The following is a 13,369-nucleotide window of genomic DNA, read 5'->3' as shown; positions in this document are numbered from 1 at the left end:
CTTCTTTGCTAATATATATGCATTAAATTCACAATACAGTCTATCACAATACAGAGCAATATGTCTTGGCCCTCGTGTCAATCATTGCCCCTTGTCAATGACAATAGACATGAAAAGAATGTTACCCTAGACCCACACCGTGACCAGAAAATCAAAGCGACAGGCGGCACAAAAGGAAGCGAAATGAACGATGGCACAAGACAACAAAGAAAGCAGTGTCAAACTAAAAAGCGAACCAGCACTTCCTTCTTCTCTCTCATCCACTGTGGGAATCTCTAATTTCACACAACTCATTTACAGCAAAATGGCTGTACTCGCGCACCAGTTTTAAATTTTAAAAGCATCGTTTCGCTGTGGCATTTGCCAGCACCATGCTCACCCACCCTGAAAACCAGGTCGCATAATCAGGCTTTTTCTGCATTATCCAAATAGCTCAAGAGTTCTTAAAGGGTGGGGGGAATTCCAGGACTACCATGGGCTTGAAAATTCAGTTTTCAATTTCAATGGCTTTCAAGGGCCCGTTCGCATCTTGGATTCAAGTGCTGTTGGGTAAGTAAGTATTATTGAGTAATGTTTACCAGAAAATGTCTGCCAGAAAATAGCCCTCACCTGGCAGTCATCTTCACAGTCACAGCCACAAAGGAAATCGGGGTCCAAGTTGAGCTCCACACCTTTCCCAGGATAACGTTTAGACGAATATTCAACAAATGGAGGGTACACGTCGTCAATGCTATTTACACTCGTCACAGGCACCTGCCAGAGTAAAAAAAAAAAACTTTACTGTGGTTGCATCTTTTTACTTTATAGATGCATGCAAAGCAATCAAATGGCATCAACAAACAACTGCAGCGACGGTATTTAGACTGCCACTGGAACAACGCTTCAATTGTACAGCAACACTGCTTTACAGCACATTGCTTACGGATGCTGTTACAATTTGTATTGATGCACGGAGTGGATGCACCTCACTATAAGCAGGAACCGAGTGCAAAACTGAGTGTAAGAATCGTGTTGTGTGACAGCACTACAACATGGTCTGGTGGCTCCAGTAGTCGCTGCTTTTGAAAATTGACCAATGCATCCTTTCTGCAAATGAATACACTTTCTATGCCATTCAACTGCTCCACTATACTTTATCAGTTATAGTTGATGACAAACGTGGTGCAAACGTACCTGCTCCTTGCCATAGGTGATGTCTTCAACAAAGGTCCTCACCGTCTCAGGCACAAACTGACAGAAAACATTGACAAGGCTGTCAAAGCAGAAGAGATCAACAGTCAGTAGCGACTTGCAGAGGTTCAAGTAGTGAGCAACTTCGGTGATGTCCCTTAATCGCCTCCCGCAGGGTGCAATATAGACGACTCTCCGCTTGCTTTTCTTGCTCTGCTTCACGATATGCCTGCGGTGGACAAAATTAACATATATTAATAGCCGTGCCTTCAAGGCAAAGTTGATGGCATAAGTGTCCGTCTACAGCCCTTGCTTTTCTTAACCCCTACAGGGATCTGGACGACCTCAGTTCAACACAAGCGACTGCCACTTTTTGGGTTGTGATGAGCTAACCTTGTCTTGGGTATTTCACCACTTTCTGAATGACTCATGATTGAAAAGAGGCCATCAAAGGGTGTCTTTTGTTCTGAAACCTAGATGGCAATAGCTGTTCTATCGTCAGCACTTTTATTGAAAAGACTTTTTCACACTAGATGGCAGCTATACTCCATCTCACAAGTCGTTTGCATCGCTGCCGAAGGTATAACGTGCACACAGGCAATCTCCTTGCTCAGCGTAATATAGTTCTGGGTGTAACTGTCTGATTAGAGAGTTTTGTTTCCGCATGGCACATCATATGTTTTAGTGATATGTGACATGTTAGGACATGTGCGTATGCACGTCGCATGTCACGAATTCAGCAGCCACTGAACAAATGGCACGGTGTGGATGAAGACAGCTCGATAGGCATTGGACGTTCTTATTGGCGAAGGAATCCTGCAGCTTCCACAGCACAGCAAATGAGTTGCGAGATGGAGTACAGTGACCCCAATGCACCACTGCATTGTCTACTATGTAAAAAGGAACAGCAAGAGGAAGAACATTTGCAAGAAAACCGGAATCTGGTGTAGGTGATGTGAAAAAGCCTTATGGAAAGTGGCGTGTTATGAGTGCTATCATACAGCTGGTAGTATGCAGTAGTTTACCCAGCATCAGTGGACGAAAACAATCCTTTTCATGAAGTTACAAGGAGTAAGGTCAATTGTTCATAATAAAACATAAGCACCTATTATTTTACATACGTTTCCAGAGATCTTTGCGAGTTTTAAACGTGTTTTTGAAGCATTTCGTACTATCAAAATGAATCATACCATATTTCAAAAACAATTATTAGCCCATAAGGGGTTAATGTCATTACTTGAGTAGCCAGTGCCACATGTCTCTAATGTGATCAGCCTCATTTAAGTGTGGTGAACTGGCATTCATGATTTGGACACTTATTCGCAAGAACTGCCTAAGACAAGTCAGGCTATATTCTGTTCAACACAAAGTAGGCAATGCTACGAAGGCTAGAGAGGCCTTTTTCACTGCTAGATTTGAGGCCAGAAAATACGTCACATACAAAAGATATGGGTATGCATCACGTAAGTTAATGCAACATTAGGTCTCATACTTTTATGTCACAAAATGTTAACTAATTACTATGTGGAAGGTGATGCAGATTTGAACCTATTTACAACCAATTGAGCAGGGCATACTTCTGCCACCAGCAGCCATAACGTGTCACTTGCACCCGCGACCAAGACATAGTCTATGTCACATACTGGGATCAGAAAGGTAAACAAATAATAGATGATTTGTTGTAACCTTGCGTCCACACATTGTAGCTGTAATATATGAAGCAGTTATTCCACAGAAAGCATCACAGATCAAAAACAAGTGCACTGTGAAACACAGTGAGATTTCTGACTTAAAAAAACATTTTAATTATGGAGTTTTACATGCCAAAACGAAGATCTGATTATGAGGCATGCCATAGACTCTGAAACAATTTGGACCACGTGGGATTCTTTAACATGCACCTAAATTTAATTGCAAGAGTGTTTTCACATTTTGCCACTACCGAAATGTGACCGCCGTGGCCGGGATTTGACCACACGACCTTGTGCTTATTTCTATGACTGTGCTGCTTCAGCATAGCTTTCACAGCAGTACCAGCTAAGTATGAAACAGAGAACAGTCAGCACACTCCGCCATTCAGCCAGCAATGAGGCAGACAGTTTTCCATTGTATTTTAAAAGATTACCGCAACATTGAGCTCTCTGAACGTTTTGTGCTAGATGGGAGCTTGATATCTATGGCTTTTGGCATGTGGTACCAAGGTATCGATGGTGCAAGGTGCGAGGTTCTTGTCTATTACTCTCCCAGAATTTGTGAACTTGGTAGCTAGTATATCATGTGTATTTGTATCTGCAATAAATTTCATTTTGGGCGTGCAATAAAGGAAAAAGGCATCTTCTGCTGCTTCTTAAATAATGTTATCACGAAGTAAGGTTGAACACCATGACAATATGGTCAGTTTGTGCCACAAGTGAGACTGAAAACATAAAAATAAAAAAATGGCCTTAATTTGCTAAAACTGTGAACACTAGTATCATCATAAGGTAGTGATAGAAACATCTCAAGTGGTTGCGTTTTTTTAAACTTCCTTTTTGCAAGCATGAATGTGTTTGTGTGTTAGCAAGTGGGCATATCAAATGCAGTGAAATCAGAAGATGAAAGGAGCAACAGCATCAAAATGGTATCTCTGACTTCAAGGACGTCAAATAGAAAAGCAGGCCAACCCTAATGCCATGGTGCCGATCAACACAAACATTCCGAGCAAGTTCATTGTCATAACAAATGTCATAAGTGGAAATGAGGGTTAAAGAATTCTAAACTTAATGTGGCACCAATATAAAGGAACTTATTGCAACATGTAATACAAATCAAGAAAAGAGCATTCACAATGGGAGCTGCAAGCCTTTTGGTCTTTTATGCATAAAGGGACCCGAAATGATTTGGACGATTTTGTACAAATGTACTTAGCCGTTAGGGTCAGTTCTTCTGATCATTAATTGATGCATCCAAGTGCTCCGCATAAAGTGTGTAAGTTATTATAAGGTTTTAAAAATGTGCATCACTATTGATCGCAGCATGCCACTCAACTGAGCTTTCAGCCACCCCTTGGGGGTTATACATGCTAAAACCGCAATACTGATTGAGGCATGCCAGAGGGGGGATTCCGGAATAATTTTGACCACCTGGAATTCTTTAATGTACACCCAATGCATGGTACACAGGCATTTTCGCATTTCTTTTTTCCCATTTAAATGTGGTTACCGTGGCTGGAATTTGATCCCACACCCTCAGACTTAGGAGAGCAACACCAAAGCCACTAGGCCACCACAGCGAGTCGTTTTTCAGATGACTGCCTACACACTGTGTATTAAAACTATACATAGTCTCCTCTTAGCTCCTCTTGATTGTCAGTAACTATTGCTGCTAAAGCACCATGCTGCACCACATTGCACCCAGGTGTGTGGGGAAGTCAACTTAGTTGGCTACCTCCCATGTTATAAGCTTGACAGCCCAAGGTTCAGTGCATAAAAAAGTGTGTGTGCATGTGTGCGTGCACATTTGCATGCATGCAATATGGTTTCCATCTTGCTGCAGTCTTTCTTTTCTTTGTCACAGTGCTGGCTGCCTGCTTAACCCACACCACATCATTTGCCAGTTCTGCAGTTCTTTATAAATTGGCACATTATAAGCTGCATTACAGACCCTCTCTGGCATTAATACATACCAGACAACAGATATGTTGGCACCTCCTCCCCACACACACACACACACACACACAGTCATAGTTTGGTGACATTCCTTTTTCTTTTTTCTCGGAAGAGGTGGCAACCCTACTATGCCTGCGTATTTGTATGTCCACTGTGCCCGATCGCAATCCCCAACAATAATATAAGGCTAGTGTTTTATGTTGGAAATTATGAAAGAAGAAAGAAGGAGCTCACAATATATTCATGCCCATGCAGCAACTAAAGAGTGCTCAGATATTAGGGGGACACACCTTTTCCAGCCAAGCAAGCATGGAATGGAGAGGGGATTCTTTCCCAAGTAGGCATCCGGATCATCTTTCTTCAGGCATCCTGGTGCACACTGGTGTGCTTTGTACAAATTGTGCTTGTACACAGCACCCTCCTTGGCGTCTGGTAGATGCAACTCTCGCACGCCAGCCTGAGAAAGGAGAACACCGAACGCATTCCTCGCGCTGTCATCCTCCTCACCGATCTTGCGGTCATGGGTGGTCGACTTGCGAGCAACGTTGCGCGTTGACACCTTCTTAGCCGCATCCTCTCCGCTGTCATCGATGTCGACGCCCTTAGCTGGTTCATCCTCCAGTGTGCGCGTGTACTGAACAAACGGCCGGTGCTGCTTGTTTGTGACTGGCACCAGGTTGTGGCGGCGCACACGGCCCCCTGAGGCAGCCGTGTTCTGCATTGACTGGTTGAGCGCCGTGTAAAGCGGCGCAAACCTTGTCGAGCCACGGTAGATCCACTCAGTGCGGTTGTCCGCTTCGAACGACATCTTAACCAAACTGGAATCCACCGTGAGCACTCGCGCCATCCACCAGCTGCCATTCCACTCAGTCTTGACCGTCTGGCCCTTGCGCAGCCGCAGCATTGGTCGCTCTGGGTACTTCTCGAGGTAGCTACGCACAAAGTCACGCACATCACGGTACATGTCCTCCCACACATCCCGAGAGGAACCACACATCACAAACACCTTGTCGATATCCACGTACTGTGCGTAGCCATCGTCAAAGAACACAAGGTACCGGTACCGGTTCAAGGGTTTCGGTGGCTCTGCAATGAGTCCCGCATACAATGACTGACGAGGGGGTGCTGACTCATCCGAGTAAGTGGCCACCACTCGCGTGCCCACTGGCAGAATGACAGTGGCTCGCTCGGCGTACGCCATTTCTCGCCTGTGGTACCACTTGAGGGCACGAGCACTCGCATTTGCCTTGCGCGTTTCAAACTTGACTCGATATGTTGGCTCAGAGCCGGCCTCTTTGGTGTCCTGAATCTGGATGATGCGTGCCTTGTAAAAGACACCCAGTGGAAAATTGCGGGTGGCCAGGACTTTAGATGAGATATCCAGTTCCCTGGAAGTAACCAAATGACCAGACCCGTAAGCAACCCATAAGCAAGTCTTCAGGTTCAGTTTTTCACACACCACTCTATACAGTTTTACTTTCTCCAAGGGAGGCACAAACTCGCACAAACTCACAGCACAAAAAAAGCACACACATCCATTTGCAGGTCATGTAGGCCTCAGCGACACCCACGTGGTCGAGTAGTAATTTCCTACTGCAGCAACCAACAAAGCAACAGTTTAAAAGACTCTGAAAAATCATCACTAAGTGAACTGAATATCATGCTGTTATAAGAAGCTGAGGTAATGATAACAGAATGTTGGACAATCATGACTGGTGAGGTGCTCTTCAACAATGAAATGGTTCATCCTCTTATGACTGATCAAATGAATGTGCCCGGCCACCTTCAACATGCTTTGCATAGGCTCAATCCTCGTTTCCTGTATTTTTACAATCCCATGCCTGTCCCAACAAAACTGTGAAATCGCTTAGAGGGCGCCACTTTCCCAGATGTTGACCACAGTTTGCAGAGCCACATAGCATGACACCACTTTAATTATAACATGTCACTGCTGCTCATAGTGCTGCATGTGTAAGTGAAGAGCGGTAGCAGTGTACAGCCAACATTTACACACTCTGATGACAACAGGCTTAAAATGCCTGTGAAGCTGGCACTGCCTCATGGACCCCACACACTTTAATGCAACTGAGCAGGCATACTAAATGATACAGAAGGCTATGGTACAGCACATGCAGGTCATGTCACAGAAAAAGCATCTATTCACAAATTAAAGATCAAGGACATACTTGCGAACAATTGGACCCTCTGGAGGAAGGTTGTGGGGTGCTGGTGTGTACTTGCCAACAGGACCAACAGGAATTATCTCATCCAAACCAATGGGTGTCTTAGATGTAGTACCGGAATTCCTTGGCTAAATTGAAATATAGAATGAGCGGACGTGAGATTATGCTAGACGGGAAGGTCTCACAATATACCTCAGAACAAGTTAAGGACACAACCCATTGAGACACTCATTAAGCTGGACGTGCCTGCCATACCTTGACTATGCCTGACTACACATTGGCCAAAAAGAATTTCACTCCACTGTCAAATGCTCTGAACACCATGCTCACCGAATGCGTTGTCAAAGATGGAGCTGGTCTCCTGGGAGACATGGCATCTGGCTTCTTGAAGCCACGGTCAGCTAAGGAGTAAAGAAAAACTCATCTGAACATTGTTACAGCAAATGCAAAACTGGCTCTTGAGAAACAAAAGAAAATATTTTGGGACAGCACAGGAGAGGCTACATCTGGCAGTTTGAATTTAAACAAAGTTAGTCTGACACAAGTACTGAAGCTTTGACTGTGGTTCCTTCCTTCAGGATACTCAATATGCAGCCACAAATTGAAAATCGCAACGAGGAAATCATCAGTGCAGAATGATGAAACAACAGGGCTAACTGGTTAGCAGTTGACGCCACTAACAGCACAATCAGATGCACAGGGAACAGAAACAGAATATGTGCACAGTACATCTATCTTTCATCCCATCATCTGTACTGTTTGCCATGTTAGGCACCAGCCAACTAGGCTAATTTCATGCTCTTCTGCAGCACAATTCATAGCACACAACATTATATGGCTGCGGCAATGTCAAAACACTTCAGATGCTGCAACATTACATATGCTATGTCAATAACCAACAAAATGATGGCAGAACATTCACTACTATAACAGCCACCATTTGCATAACTGTAGGAGATGGGAAGTTCTGCCCTTCCAACCTAATATCACACAAATGGTATACCTATCATTGCGATGTTCACTTATCACCATGCCTCAGAGCACACACATACAGAATGTGACCTCTAATTTAATTGCCATTTACAGTCTTGGTTAAATAAGGTAGTACTGTGCTAGCTGAACCTAAACATATGTTGCCTGAGGCAAGAGTGCTTACCATTGACGAACACATCAAAAAAGTGAAGTTCAGGAGGGGACAACAATGTTTTTTCTTCAAGTCTGCAAAAAAGGAAAAAGAGAAAAAAGACATGACAACACCAATACCTCATTTAAAATATAAAATCTTTATCTCATGCTCAGATACTTGTAAAGAGGATCACACACAACTCTTTGATGGCTTACAGCTTATTGCAACAATGCTGTCCCTAAATGTGATCTGAACCTCAGATAAGCATTTTGGACTTGGTGCCAGCACCAAATTTGATCACCCCCATTTTCTTTTTGTCTGTTGTGTTCTCTGGTGTCGTTTACCACTAAGAGCCATGATGATTAACAAGCATATGCAAAAACTAATGCTTGTAGCTTGAATCTCCCTCAACACTTATTCAGGTAAGCTGTGCATTTTCGTTCTGGCTGTTTAAGGTAAACAAACTTCAAACTCAAGAAAAGCTTTGCAGCAAGAATGTCATTACATTTGTATGTGACACAAAAATGTTAGTCATTATGCACTTAAAAGATTTCTTGAAGGCTGCATACTTCAGTATGCAAGTCACCATCTATCGCGATGCACAGCAAAATACCGCCACAGCAAGTGAGCCAGAGGAGAGTGGTTTTAAAACCTCCCTTCAGCCATCAAAACTGCTTTCAAGAGTTTACACCAAATCATTAGTGCACTAGAAATTTGCACTTTCACTCAGAGTGAGAAGTAGAAACAGCTTTTGTTCAGTACTACATTCAATTAAACTTGCAGCTTTTTTTCTTTCTTTCACCCATTCAGTGTCACTAACATAACAGTAGGTTCTCGCATTTCTGTCCAGCCATGTCGCTTACGTACCCATACGCTCTCCACTCTCTACAGTCATATGTGCGTAGTGACACAATGTTGGTGCACTTCAAGGTAGTTCTGCCATTTGTTGTGTACTATTTTCAGAAGCATATTTCTACTCTCTGTTTGCTCAGCCTGCGTTTTTGTTATTGCGCTGCATCCACAAATAAGAGGGGTGCTTCCCGGACTTTGTGCACCGCTACCATGGCAATTCTTCATTCAAATATTCATGCCATAGCACAAAGCCACCACGCTTGCGTGTTTCTGCCATCCGTCATGCGTTTATAAATTTTTCAGTTCTTTCTTTTCTTCTTTTGTAACACTGAAATGATGCCGCTATCGTGGAAGCGCATGAGACAGAACGAAACTAGGTAGGAAACAGAAAGTAAAAACAGGAATGTGAGGACCATACTAAGAGTACCATTTGCCATTATCCAGAGTCATTTTTTGGTTCCTGCATTACTGAAAATAAACTATTGTGTTTGTTTTATAATATCCATGAAGAATGCCCGACATTGGGGCTGCATCGGCACCGAAAAAACTCAACATTGAAAGTGCCAGAGTGCAGTCATCATCATCAGCCTGGTTATGCCCACTGCAGGGCAAAGGCCTCTCCCATACTTCAACTACCCCAATCATGTACTAATTGTGGCGACGTCGTCCCTGCAAACTTCTTAATCTCATCCGCCCACCCAACTTTCTGCCGCCCCCTGCTACGCTTCCCTTCTCTTGGAATCCAGTCCGTAACCCTTAATGACCATCGGTTATCTTCCCTCCTCATTACATGTCCTGCCCATGCCCATTTCTTTTTCTTGATTTCAACTAAGATGTCATTAACTCGCGTTTGTTCCCTCACCCAATCTGCTCTTTTCTTATCCTTCAACGTTACCCCCATCATTCTTCTTTCCATAGCCCGTTGCGTCGTCCTTAATCTAAATAGAACCCTCTTCGTAAGCCTCCAGGTTTTTGCCCCGTACGTGAATACTGGTAAGACACAGCTTTTATACATTTTTTTTATACATCCAAAGTGCAGTGCCTTTCTGCAATGGAAATGGTAGGGTTGCTCGCCTCCACTCACTATTCCCAGCTTGCCCTTCTCAGTAGCATAGCCTTGCCTAATGCCACAGACTGCTCAATGGAAATACAGCCGACCCTGGCTACGACGGACCCTGATAATCGGAAAAAAAATTTTCATTTTATCCAAAGTTTGTAATATCCGAGATGCCTTGGTTCAGAAATTTTCGTCGCTATGTCTAACTTTATTGCAAAAAGTGAGTGATGAACATCCAAAGTAAAAAACAAACGAAAAAAGCCGCAGTTCTGCTCGAAAGACAAAGCATCGATTGCGATAGCATGAAGGTCAATTCGCTCGCTGCTGCTGCCGTGCTTGCTTAATTTGCTGTCTCTCGCTTCAATGCAAACTAAACGTTGAAAGCATAGCACATACAAAGCTACCAGCACTGGGCGCACTTTGCCCACATTGCAGGTCGCTTTAAAGATGAGGCTCGCATGCACTTTGTACACTATGCAGACCACTTTCAAGTATGGCGCCCAGGCAGGCGTGCACTTGTCCACATCGCAGATCATTTTCAAGATACAGCGCCTGTGCAGCAGCACCATTAACAGCAGCCACCGGAGTAAACCCCCCCTCTCTTTCCCTCGCCTCCCCCCCCCCCCCACCCCCCACCCTGTACCTCGCACGCGAAAGACAACCGCTTCCGTCCCGCTTTCCTTCCTCCCTCGCGCGCAAGATATTGAGTTGCAAAAACCGGTTGACCCTCACAAGTCAGTAGCCAGTCCGTGTCGACACAGCAAAAGTATGTTTTATATGCCCAAATTAAAAAAAAATTGCCACTAATTTTGTCCGCTGTAGCCGATAGTCTGTTATAGCGCGATCCGTTAAAAGCGAACTTCGTTGCATTAATAAGATGGGCAGACCAAACTAAGATTGAAATATAGTCAGTTATATCCGAAAGTCTGTTGTATGCAGGTCCGCAACGAGCGTAGACTGTATCAGCATGATGCAAGTGTAGAAACTGTTGTTCACTACTAGTGTCTTAAACACGTTACCCCTAAAGTGCCATCGTATCAATAGCTACAACACTGATTTGCTTATTGTGAATCCTTAAAGCACACTCTCAAATCCCAATTTAGAAATTTAGAAATGTGCTGGCTTGCTATAAAAAAATTGAGACAGGAACACCAAAGCACTCTTTTTATGTACTATACTTGTTGACCATTCAGTCTGGCACTAACTCTTGCAACTTAATGCGACTTCCAAACCTGCAACCTTACTGCCCAGTACCAGACACATGAGTGAGTGCAACCAGGAGCTCTTGACAGGAGCCGTAATAAGAGTCGAAAATATTGATCAACATGACAGCCTAAGGCCTTTCACTTGCCAGATTTGCAAAGTAAGCCTTAGCTTATTTAAATGTTAGTGATAGAATGGGTAAGGAAAACACTTTCATTCTTAAACTGCTTCTGCTACTGTTTGGCATAACTGTGGCTCATACGTTAGCCCTATAGATACTCACAGCTTCAGCAGGAGAGGGCCAAACAATTAACTCAGGAAATGTTTCAATGTTGTTAATGCTGAAGCACAGAAATTGTAAGTTTAAAAGCTCATCAGTGTGGAGCAAGTGTTCCACATGCTAGCTCCAGTGTTGCAGAAAACCAGCTGTGAAAGCAATGCACTAGAGTTCTGTCCTTCGAACTAATAGGATGATAGTCTTCTCATTGTTTCTTCTACTTAACTTATGTTTTGGAAAGCGAACACAACATTGACTTGGCTGGACAGTGGTGCAGTATTTTCGTGCTTAAGACATGAAGCAAATTGGTTGAAGAAGCTTTAGAAGGCTTTTTGTTGGAGTAAAGTTTGAAAATAAGCCATGACGAAAAAAAAAAGCATAATAAGGTCACTATTGGTGAAAATAATAAAATACTTAAGGCATTAATGCACCCAATATTGCAGTGACAGAATAGCATGATCGCACTTAAACATTATACCTCTTTTTTTCCTTCAGCTTCTGGAGGTCGCGCTCCATCTTGTCGAATGCAATGTCGACATGAATGAATTCACCTAGACGGGAATAAAAAAAGTTATTTGCACATGCGCACATTACTGGCATGAAGAGAATATGGATTCAAGAAAGAACATTAGACAGACTACAGCAGTAAAGAAATACAACATGTAGTAAAGGTTAACAGTGGTAAATTAGTTGATTATCATACTTGCCAGTTAGCCATAGGAATACAGTCGCCGACTGATTTTTCAGACTCCGAAAATTCGGACATGCTCAATTATTCGGTCTACTTCGCGGCACCGCCATTCTCCCCATAGACCATAATGTATAACAACTGCCGAAAGTTCAGGCACCATGCAACCTCTCGTCTGATTTTTTGGACACTCCTTGAGCCAACTAGATTGAGAGCACCATGCACCGACTCTGCTGGTGCATAGTTCGACTTGCTGAACGCCATTTTTGTGCTGAACGGAGCTTCCTTGCTGCCCCACGAAGTGGCGCTACTGTAAATCCCCGCTCATCATCATTGTTTCTGCCTGGTTCAATAAAGTGGCTACAGCAATTCCGGTTACAGCTTAGTAAGCCATGTCAAGACAATGCAGCAGCTGATTTGTTTCTTTCTTCTTGCACGACGCTGCGAATAGGCCACGTTTTTCGTTTGTGCGACTGGTGTCGGCATGACGGCGTGGTGTTTGCTTTGTGTGCTGTGTCGAGGTTGCGGTGATCCAACGCAACATACGGAAACATCGCATCAAGTGTCTAATGGTGCCAACAGTGCCCGCGCAGACTGCGCTGGGGAATTCCGGCAAGCGGGTGCCGGGAGGCCTAGGATTTGTCGCCTTCCGATGTGCTCCCTACTGACGCCGAAAATGTTCTGCCAAGACTTGCGCAGTAGTTGCATTGCGATTCCGGACACCATCTCACCTGACAGTTTCACAGGTGCTGACACTGCTATACTGACATACGCAGAACTCGATGACGGCGAGATCATTCATCAGGTTTCTGCTGCGCCGCCGGACGATGACTCCGAGTCGGAAGATGACGCACCATGTGCTACGCTGCCGTCACATGCGGAGCATGTACAAGCTGTGACTCTGCTTTCAGCCGCCTATAATGACCGTACAACCCTCTCCGAGATTCAGGCTTATCTGATTGCGCGTAAAAGGAACAGCGTGCAATGGCGCATTCAGGATTTCTTCAATACTACTGCCAAGCCCGAATAAGTGCGTGGAAATAAAGGATTTCTTTTTTTTTCTTAATCTGCTCTTTCGGACACCTGTTTATTCGGACATTTGCGCAGTCCCCATGAGATTCGAATAAACGGTCGGCGACTGTAGTGTGGCCTGACATTTAGATATG

The 13,369-nt window shown here is 44.0% G+C and overlaps 1 protein-coding gene across 7 annotated transcripts in view; it reads right to left on the bottom strand.

Moving 5' to 3' along the window:
• The window catches only part of egg (SET domain bifurcated histone lysine methyltransferase eggless), a 112,639-nt gene that overhangs the window by 25,212 nt on the left and 74,058 nt on the right, over positions 1-13,369 (bottom strand). For all 7 annotated transcript variants that reach the window (XM_050183428.3, XM_055074024.2, XM_050183430.3 and 4 more), the window contains 7 exons: positions 11,994-12,066; positions 8,157-8,218; positions 7,331-7,401; positions 7,004-7,128; positions 5,108-6,205; positions 1,174-1,399; positions 610-753 (listed from right to left, as the gene is read on the bottom strand). In XM_050183428.3, the coding sequence (XP_050039385.1) occupies positions 610-753; positions 1,174-1,399; positions 5,108-6,205; positions 7,004-7,128; positions 7,331-7,401; positions 8,157-8,218; positions 11,994-12,066 (1,799 nt within the window). The remainder of the gene's footprint in view (positions 1-609; positions 754-1,173; positions 1,400-5,107; positions 6,206-7,003; positions 7,129-7,330; positions 7,402-8,156; positions 8,219-11,993; positions 12,067-13,369) is intronic.

This window comes from Dermacentor andersoni, chromosome 4 (assembly GCF_023375885.2).
Source record: "Dermacentor andersoni chromosome 4, qqDerAnde1_hic_scaffold, whole genome shotgun sequence".
Taxonomy (NCBI): domain Eukaryota; kingdom Metazoa; phylum Arthropoda; class Arachnida; order Ixodida; family Ixodidae; genus Dermacentor; species Dermacentor andersoni.
Note: the sequence above shows the minus strand (reverse complement) of the source record. Positions and strands in the feature narration are given on the sequence as shown.